This window comes from Drosophila takahashii, chromosome X (genome assembly GCF_030179915.1).
Source record: "Drosophila takahashii strain IR98-3 E-12201 chromosome X, DtakHiC1v2, whole genome shotgun sequence".
NCBI classification, from domain to species: Eukaryota; Metazoa; Arthropoda; class Insecta; order Diptera; family Drosophilidae; genus Drosophila; species Drosophila takahashii.
Genome location: NC_091683.1, coordinates 5997670 through 6007677, shown reverse-complemented (window position 1 = coordinate 6007677; position 10008 = coordinate 5997670). Strand labels below are relative to the sequence as shown.

The 10008-nt window shown below is 41.4% G+C and overlaps 2 protein-coding genes and 1 long non-coding RNA gene across 4 annotated transcripts; 1 reads left to right on the top strand and 2 right to left on the bottom strand.

Annotated features, from left to right (window-relative positions):
• Nucleotides 1-1126: 1126 nt before the first annotated feature.
• Nucleotides 1127-6014, top strand: Hexo2 (Hexosaminidase 2). The gene is made up of 3 exons (XM_017137368.3): nucleotides 1127-1394; nucleotides 4166-5703; nucleotides 5760-6014. The coding sequence occupies exons 1-3, from the start codon at nucleotides 1252-1254 to the stop codon at nucleotides 5939-5941; spliced, it is 1863 nt and encodes a 620-aa protein (XP_016992857.2). The 5' UTR covers nucleotides 1127-1251; the 3' UTR covers nucleotides 5942-6014.
• LOC108054416 (uncharacterized) lies at nucleotides 2412-3388 on the bottom strand. The gene is made up of 5 exons (XR_001769761.3): nucleotides 3263-3388; nucleotides 3054-3190; nucleotides 2898-2988; nucleotides 2716-2783; nucleotides 2412-2659 (listed from the first exon to the last, which is right to left on the bottom strand). It is a non-coding gene; the product is annotated as an uncharacterized lncRNA (long non-coding RNA).
• A 450-nt stretch (nucleotides 6015-6464) lies between the features above and the next one.
• LOC108054414 (uncharacterized) lies at nucleotides 6465-9797 on the bottom strand. Of its 2 annotated transcripts, none has more exons than XM_017137369.3 (3): nucleotides 9610-9797; nucleotides 8574-9090; nucleotides 6465-7353 (listed from the first exon to the last, which is right to left on the bottom strand). In XM_017137369.3, exons 2-3 carry the CDS (start codon nucleotides 9041-9043, stop codon nucleotides 6546-6548), a joined length of 1278 nt encoding a protein of 425 aa, XP_016992858.2. In that variant the 5' UTR covers nucleotides 9044-9090; nucleotides 9610-9797; the 3' UTR covers nucleotides 6465-6545. The 2 variants fall into 2 exon arrangements, with proteins under 2 accessions (XP_016992858.2, XP_070074994.1); XM_070218893.1 differs by having other exon boundaries at nucleotides 8574-9109; nucleotides 9610-9796.
• Nucleotides 9798-10008: the final 211 nt, after the last annotated feature.

The following is a 10008-nucleotide window of genomic DNA, read 5'->3' as shown; positions in this document are numbered from 1 at the left end:
AAACGAATCGACTAAAGTGGATAAGACCCCAGTACTTGTTTAATGAAAGTTGGTTATCAACGGAATGGCTCATTCAATCGACACCAGCGTTTCTAGGAACTGAATAGATAGCCGAAAATTAAGGTAACTTCGTTGAGTACTATTTCCTTTGCCAAAATGTTGATAGCTAAACTTTACCGTATCTAAAGGTTCCCGATTTCATAAGAATTAATATGTCTAGTTATTTTTCTCATTCTGTTTTTAATAAATTTCCTATTTAAATTTTAAAAATTATTATTCTGTAAGTTTTTAAAAATTTATTATTAGCTCGTTTATCTTTTGCATAAATACACATGATTACTCCCCAAAGAAAACAAACAGATAAACTATTTTTTTTATAGAGAATTCCTATATTTTTGCTTTGGCGTTTTGCTCGCTGGCAGTTCTCAAGCCCCTGATATTTGTTGTTGTTGCGGTTCTTGCACCGTATATATATTTATTTTCCCATTTTATCACTCACCCCACCACTTCCGTATATGGGCCACTCGCCAGGGGGTGGGGTTTTGTGTCAAAGAGTGGGGGATATGCTGATTGCAGAGCTCTACACGGGCAGAAAAAGTCTGCGAATAACTGTGGATGCATAAAATTAACCTAAAAACCTTTGTATTTAGAAGTACTTTTGATTGTGTTTGCTTTCGCTTTCACTTGGAGCTATGGATCAAAGGATCTTATATATTTTAAGGATCCCCTCTCGATTTGCTCTTCAAATTAAATGGGGATTTTATTATAATTGTATTATATTATTCTGGTTGATTTTTGATACTTCCCGTGTTTTTTTCTAGACTTTTATATATTTAGACGATATAAGTTTTTTTTAACAAATTAAAAATACTCCATTTTTACAACTATAAAAATCAAATTGTTAAGCTTTTTAGTGAAAGGACCTCGTTTTTTTGCTGTGTAACCAGTCGCTCTTTTTGTTTTTTTCCGCTCTCTCTTTCGCTTCGCTCTCTCTCTCGCTTCAATATAAGCCCGGCTTGTTGTTGTTGCCGCTGCGCTGCAAGTGAAATTTTGCCGGATTTACTTTATTCGTCGCTCATTCGATTTCAGCTTCAGCTTTTCAGCTTTTCTGCCTTTCTGCCTTTCAGTTTTGTTGCGCCCGGCGAGCGGAGCGGGTGGGCGGTGAGCAGGCGGCGAAAAATACCAAATACCAAAAATACAAAAAATTATAAAAGCGGCCGGCGCAGCCGAGGAAGCCGTTAGAAAGGAACGATGCGGTTCAGCGGCCACCACCGTTATTTCGACCGTTATCAGTGCTTCTGCTCGGCGGTTGCTTCGCTGCTGCTCTGCTTCGCGGTGGGCGCGGCGCTGACGCGGGCGGATGACCCGCCCCCGGATGGATCAAGGACATTGGCGTAAATAATAATATTAATATTATAACAATAATACTTTTTTAAGTACAAAAATGGAATTACTATGAATAATAGCGCCATCTATCGGTGGAGGATAGTGATTGTCGCGGCTAAGTTGTGTCGGTTTGTGTCCTCGCTAGAAAGGACATCGCAGCAGCAACAAGTGAAATTTCTTAAAAAGGACCAAGATCCCTAAAACAAAAAATGTGCCTTCTTTTATTCAAATTTATAAAATATTTTTTTATACATAAAAAAGATTTTTTAAAATAATACAAAATAGTGGCAAATCGAAAAGCAGCTAATTCTTCTTACAAATTATTAAAACAACTGTGCCGAATGCCATTAGAATGCCAATTTACCTTCAACCGAGTCGGGTCCGGGTTCGCAACAAGTGAAACCAGGCTCAAAAAATAAAAAATTAGAAAAAAACAGCTGAAATTGCAACTGTGTTAAATTCAATTAAGACGCCTAATTGATTTCGTTCCAAGCGAATTTATTTAAGCCAGAGGGGAAGTGCAACAATCACAAATTCTTGGCAGTGACATAAAAAAAAGAAACTACTGACTTTCTACACAAGAGAAAAAAATCAGAATTTACTTTGTGTTCCTTTTTTATTTTTTATTAAGTGAAACTTTGTTTTTTAATCTTAAATTAAGAAAATTGCTTTACAAGATCTAATTAGTGTTGAATCAATACGTTCATGTCAATGAAATGTAACTAATGAAACTTATCATCCAACTTGTTAACTTATCACCCCAAAGAGATAAAAAACTAATCAAGAAACCAATGTAAAAGATGCTAGTTTTTGTTACTTATCGGTATCTGTTTAAAAACTACGGTCTATATGTCCAATATTTAAGTTTTTAATCGTATCATCCAGATGATTTTATTTTTATTATTTTTATTTTATAATTATATTATACAGAATGTATGATTTTTCTATTATTTATTAGTTCACAAAAATATGTAATTCCATATTGAACTATATCTAAAGCCCATCTATATCATAGAAAAAAATACTTCTTTTTACAGGAGCAAGTTTTATTAGCTTCTTAGAAATCAATCATATTTTAGTGTATAATGGTTTTGTAATGCCGCTTTTCCGATGTTGAGGAGGATAATACAGCATGTTCTTCCATCGTTTCGTGTTACATTAGAGTTTTGTTTAAAATGCACTCATACACATCATGTTGACCAGAAAAAAGAGTGTGTTCAGTGTAGCCTAACAAGATATATCGATCCACCTTGTACATATTGATTTTTGTATCCTATGTAAGATATTAGATTTATTTTTAAGCCACTTAATATTAAGAGCTTTACTCACCTCGTGAAGTTTCCACTGAATCGTTAAGAGCCCTAACCTTCTTTTGAAATCGCTCTTTAAGAAGCCGCCTGGGAAAATAAAGTTTTTATAAATTATAGATTTTATACAGATTTTGAATATTATTTTCTTATTTATGATATTAAATTTATTTATAGTCACTTAATATTTAGGGCTGTACTCACCGACGAGAAAGCGCGTAGGTCTGTAGAAATGTGCAGTGTAAAAGTCAAATGTCCCCTAACCTTCTTTTAAAGATCCAAATCTCGAAGCCGCCTGGAGAATTATATATTTTTTTTAATTTTTTGTTTTGATATTGTGTTTAATTTTATGCAGCTTACCGGCGAGAGTCCCCGTGGGGATGTAGAAGCGCCCAGTGTATGTGTTAAGTGTCCCCACACTTTTGAGTGTGTAGAGTGTGTGTATCACTGGTCCCCTGGCCTCTTCCGAAAATTCCGCCTATTGAATTTTCGGCCGCCTAGGAAATAAAAGTGTTTTTTTATGTATAGATTTTTTTGTTTCGATTTTAAGTGATTTTTTTTTTTCTTACCAAAGGGACTGCCAGTTTTTGGCTTTTAGTTTTAGGTGTTGCTCGTATGGAGTCAGCTGAAAGACTGAATAAATTGGGACCTGGGCCTGGGGACCAGCCTTTGACAGCTGGGAATTTCGATTTGAATCTTAGGTCGTCGACTACTTGGATTCAGGGCCAACGTGATTTGATTCCATATTTAATTTTCTTTTACTAATAAACTAAATATATATTAAATATAAGAAATGGAATCAATATTCTATAATAATTTACTGAACTATTATTATCTTCTAAATATTATATAAAACAGTTCATATTTTTATAATAGTCAAAGCATGAACCCAAACTACTGAGCCTATATAGACCCTATATTTTTACCAAATATACTTACTAAAGCGTAGGCTTAGATGAGCTAAGATTTCTATCCAACATAAGCTCCATCAGCTTCAAATAAATATTATTATTTATTATTGGAACCTTGATTTCAAAAGTAAAATATTTAATTTCATTTTAATTTTGTTGTTTCAATATGCCAAGTAATAATATTAAAGTGTTTCACAGAATAACAATATAATATTCTCTGTAAGACTAATATAATATCCTATATAATAATTTTAATAATATAATATCCTGTATAATAGTAATAAAATATCGTATACAATAATCATATACATAATATACATAATACATATACATAAGAACAATATAAAACCCCATATAAAACTAATATAAAATTGGACCTCTAAAAAACGGTCAGTAGCAAATTTCACCCAGAACGGACTGACATAAAAATCTAAAAAAATCACATTAATTACTAAAATAATTAGTATAATAAAATGTAGTATCCTATATAACACAATATCCCACATATTAATGTTATAATATAGAAATCCTTTATAATAATCCAATAATATATATTTCTAGGAAGTGGCTGTGCAGCCGGACGGACATCTGCACCTCGGAGGCGGAGAAGGTCGAGGGCCTCCAGTACGCGCCGGAGGTCTTTGAGAGCCAGCGGGACTGCCGGCTGTCGTGCGGGAAGTACGGGGCCATCTGGCCGATGCCCACGGGCAGGGAGTGCAGCATCTCGCACGGCCGGGTGCGCTTCGATCCGTGGAAGGTGCGCTTCCATGTGGTGGCGCCCGGCGAGGCGGCCACCCAGTTTCTGCGCGAGACGAACCGGCTGTTCGTCTCGAATCTCCTGAAGGAATGCACGCGCAACTGCACGCTGGAGAGCAGCAAGCAGATCCTGGTCAGGTCGACGGTGGCCAACGAGAGTCTCGTGCTCGACTGGCCCACCGATGAGAGCTACGCTTTGGTGGTGCGGACCACGGACACGGCCACCTTTGTGGACATTCAGGCGACGACGGTCTACGGAGCCCGGCATGCCTTCGAAACGCTGAGCAACCTGGTCACCGGCGGCCAGTCCAATGGCCTGCTGATGACCTCCACGGCCAACATCACAGATCGTCCTGCCTTCCCGCATCGCGGGGTGCTCCTCGACACGGCCAGGAACTTTGTGCCCCTGAAGTTCATCCGGAGCACGCTGGATGCCATGGCCGCCAGCAAGCTGAATGTGCTGCACTGGCATGTGGTGGACACGCACAGCTTCCCGCTGGAGATCACCCGCGTGCCGGAGATGCAGCGCTACGGGGCTTATTCCTCCGCGCAGACCTACTCCCGCCAGGATGCCTTGAATCTGGTCAAGTACGCCCGGCTCCGGGGCATCCGCATCCTGATCGAGATCGATGGGCCCTCGCATGCGGGCAACGGCTGGCAGTGGGGACCCTCGGCGGGATTGGGCAACATGTCCGTGTGCCTGAATCAGTCGCCCTGGCGGAGATTCTGCGTGCAGCCGCCGTGCGGCCAACTGAATCCCCTGAACGATCACATGTACGCCGTGCTGAAGGAGATTCTCGAGGACGTGGCCGAGGTGGGGGCGCCGGAGGAGACCCTCCACATGGGCGGCGACGAGGTCTTCCTGCCCTGCTGGAACAACACCGATGAGATCAGGGATGGAATGCGTGCCCGGGGCTTCGATCTCAGCGAGCAGAGCTTCCTGCGCCTGTGGTCGCAGTTTCATCAAAGGAATCTCAATGCCTGGGACGAGATCAACGAGCGCATGTATCCGGGCATCAGGGAGCCCAAGTCGGTGATCATCTGGTCCAGTCACCTGACCAATCCGCGCTACATCGAGGCCTATCTGCCCAAGGAGCGCTTCATCATTCAGACCTGGGTGGAGTCGCAGGATGCCCTGAATCGGGAGCTCCTGCAGCGGGGCTACCGGCTGATTGTGTCGACCAAGAATGCCTGGTATTTGGATCACGGATTCTGGGGCAGCACCTCCTACTACAACTGGCGGACGGTCTACTCGAGCGCAATGCCCATGGGTCGCAGCAAGGATCAGGTGCTGGGCGGCGAGGTGTGCATGTGGAGCGAGTATGTGGACCAGAACTCACTGGGTAGGTAGTCTGTAAAGAGATTGAAAGCCTTAACTAATTGGAAATCCCCCCTGTAGAATCCCGCATCTGGCCGAGAGCCGGAGCTGCCGCCGAGCGTCTGTGGTCCAATCCCAAGTCGTCTGCTTTGCTCGCCCAGCGGAGGTTCTATCGCTACCGGGAGCGACTCCTGGCCCGCGGCATCCATGCGGACGCGGTCATCCCGCACTGGTGCGTCCTCCACGAGGGCCAGTGCCTTTGAAGATACCTCCTTTCAGCCTATGTTACCCTCTCCCCTCATCAGTTATTGCCCATAAAGATCTGTTTTTAATCCAGCCGATGTGTGTGTGTTTGGAACAGGGTTTTGGAAAATAACACACAGTGTAAAAAACGTGTGTTATTAACGTGTTAAATATCAAAGTGTTATGTTCAAAAAAAGTTATTGACTTGTGTGTAAAAATTGTATTCTACATATGTTAGAAACTTAAATAACACACACATGTCATTGGTGTTATTTACACGTGTTTTTTACACAGCGTGTTTTTTACAAAATAAGTTTTTCACATTAAAGTGTCAAAATTGTATGTTGAACTGAAAAATGTATAAAATTCACTGACCGTGAATTCTAATTTTCATTTGTGTTAAAAACACAGTGTGTAAAAAACCCGTCGTGCTAATAACACATTGTGAAAAAAACACAAGGAAGATGTGTATTTTTCACATTCTAACACTCTTGTATTTGACACACATGTCAACAACTTTGCTCACACTGTAAAATACAATCCTTCATGTTTTTGGAATAAGGCTTTAATGGGTTACAAGTATCATATAAAAAGATGCCCAATACTAGATTCGATTTGATCATCCTACTTAATGTAGCCCTGATCGATGGCGTGCTTGAAGATGTCGGCCAAACGCTGCTGCTTGGCGGGCTCCTTGAAGGGCGTAATGTTCCAGATGTCCGTGAGAATGGCGTTCTCCTTGATCCCGTCCAGATCGGCCACCTCCTCGTCCTCCATCATGGTCATCGGCAGCGATTCGATGCCCATGCCGCAGCCAAAGCGTCCGAAGTTCTTCAGCTCCTCCTGCAGCGATTCCCACGAGATGATGGCCTCCGCGTTGCCGCCCAGATCCGCGATTAGCTCCTGGGCACTGGCCAGATAGGCGCGCAGCAGCTCATCGTAGTGCTGCTCCCGCAGCTCCTGGCTGGTGCACGAGTAGACAAAGAAGCTGAGGTCCAAAGCCAAAGAGGAGCAGCGCGCCAGCTGGAAGTCAATGATGATGATCTCCTGCGATTGCCCCTGCTCGTTGTACTTGGTCAGGAAGTTCGGTGTCCAGCAGTCGCCGTGCCCGAAGACACTCAGCTTGGAGCGCGTGGACACCAGGTTGATCAGGTCGTCGAAGAGCGGCGGCTGCAGGAAGTTGCCGGCCACCGTTTCGTACTTGCTGTCGGGATACACCTGCTTAATCGCGTCCTTGGCCACATTCTCGGCCAGCAGCAGGAAGCCGGTGTACCACTCGCGCGTGTGCTCCCCGTAGTAGGTCTCCTCCAGCGCCCCGGCCGCCTTCTCGAAGTTCTCGCTGTCCAGGGCGCTGAAGGCCAGGGCCACGCCGTGGAAACGGCCCAGGGTTCGCATGGTCAGCAGGGCATCCTCCAGGGAAATGTAGTCCTGGCTGGAAGGATAAAAGCGGTTCAAGTTGGATATTGGATATATTATAAATAATTTTAGAAAATTTATTTTGATTATTATAAAATATATTCTATTTTTTGTTCTAATTTGTACCTCACACGCGGCTCCTAATTATTTTAGTAATTAATGTTTTTTTTAGATTTTTATGTCAATCCGTTCTGGGTGAAATTTGCTACTGACCGTTTTTTAAAGCTCCAATTTTATATTAGTTTAGATATGTAATATTTTTGTATTATATTAGTTATTAATATTATATATATATTTCATCTCGGAAATTACTGTAATTTCCTTATCGCTTATAGTTACAACAAATATTAGAAAAGGTAGTCGTTGTAATAACCGATTCATAGGATTACCAACAGGTAAACAAGTAGATAAGATAAAGCAGATATCAGTTAGCAATCAGTTCCTTATTATTTGCTAGAACTACTTGAACTAAGTACATAATATAAATATAACATACCATTTTTGTCCAAGTTACAGCAAAAAACCCAATTTTAAAAATATCAAATTTTTGTCCAAAAATCGAGATCTTAATTTTTACCCCAAATCAAACAGTATTTTGGCCAGAACAATGGAAATAATGGTCCAAATATGGAATGCCATACCTCGTTGATCTCGTAATAAAATTCCCTATCGATTGGCGTTTTAACCTGGAAATTTTTAATTTTTGCAATTTTTCGCAAAAAATCATGATGGTACCCCTTACCAAAAATGCGAAAATTGATGTCGAAAATTAATTTTCTTAAATCATTCGCAAAGTGCACTGATATTAATTATAGGGTTGTAAGCTGCTCAAAACAGTACTCCTTTTTGATTTGCGGCCATTTTTGTTCAAGTTACAGCCAAAAATCGAAAGGAAAAATCATATTTTTACCAAAAATCAAGATCCTAATTTTCCACCCAAAAAATCAGTATTTCGACCATAAGAATGGAAACAATGGTTTCAATATGGAACGTCATACACTTCTTTTTTAGTTAGATTAATATTGAAGGTGCTAATCTTTAGATATTAAATTATTATATAAATTTGTATATATATAATTTATAAAATAATTTCTATACTCGAATACCTTTTTGATCCCAATAGATTACAAAGATCAGATTAAGTTTAATGCAAATAAATGAAAGTTAAGCTAATTTGTTAGTTAGATCATAAAGCAAATATTTAAAAATAGCTATTGAGATATCTGTTCAACTCACCGCACTGGCGCCCTGTAGCCCCTGGGACCCACATCCTCCAGGGCGATGAAGTCGTTGACCCCATCGCACAGGCTGGCCAGGCAGCGCGGGTACTCGACGAAGGGCTTCTTGGGGGCGGGCTGGCGGGACTTCTGGAAGGCCTCGACGGCCGGCAGCACCTTGGTGTAGAAGTGGATCTCGTTGCGGAAGAAGATGACCGAGCGGAAGAGGCGCCTCCGGTGCAGATTATCGGGCATGGCCTTCACGATCACGTTGACCTCCAGCTGCTCCTCATCCTGGCCCTGCTCCGCCTCCCGGACGCCGTAGATGGTGATCCGGAAGACGCGGCTCAGGTAGGCGTCGCCCTTCTTCCCACTCGGCCCGAATTTGTACGAGGTGTGCCGGGTGCCGCCCTTGTTCCGGATGATCTCGTCCAGCGTGGCCTCCGAGAAATGGGCCGAAATGTCCGCGAAACTGGGGAAGGTGCTCATCGTGGCGGCGTCCAAAATGTGTCTGTCGCTGCCGGGATCGCGATCTGCTATTTGTAACGAATTAAACTAATTCAGCGGGGCGCGATAGCATACGGCGTAATCGAGTAAAAACAAAAATAGAAAAAAGGCGACAAATTAGAATGAAGACGATAATTATATACCCTTGCAATTGTAATTGATTAGAAAAATTGGGGAAAATATAGTTGTATTTATTATAATAATAATTATAATAATTATATATTATTATGATAATAACAATTTATTTTTGAACTTAGAATATATTTATATATTTATTTTTTTTTTTTTAATTTATCTCAGGATATCTCAGGATATATTTGTTCAATCGTCAGGATTTTCAGACATTATCTACTTGACTATAAAAAGTAGCGATTGGAAAAGTTTTGAATTGCCAACTTCTATACAAAGCGAGTTATTAGAATTATAATACCCCTAGCAAGGGTATTAAAAAACAAAAAGAGCGGAAAAGTTTGTTTACCGCTTTTTGTTTGGTACACGTCAGTCGGTGTCTCTGCTGCTCCGCAGTCGACGTCGCTGCCCGCACTTACCGGCCTTTCTTTCTTTCGCCTGACAAAATGCGTGCGATTCTGGTGACGTTTATGGTTTTGCCCTTTTGACCGCCAGCTCGCCGCAAACACTTGTGATTCTCAATTCGGATGGCGGGCCCCTTATAAATGAAAAGTGAATTAAAACGCAGCAGCAACAGTTTCGTGGCTCACACAAACAAAAACAAAGGGGATAGTGATGCGCAAGCTGGTTTCTGGCGGGTTTATAGCCAGTTTGGTACTCAAGCCAGTTTCCAGCGGGTTTATAGCCAGGAATTTGTATATTAATGTTAAAAAAAGGGAAGAGTTAAAGAGATATGAGAATTTTAAACAGTTCCAGCTTAAAGATACGAGTAAAAAAACTGATTGAATCTATTTATTTTTGGCTATTTAGTGATGTAG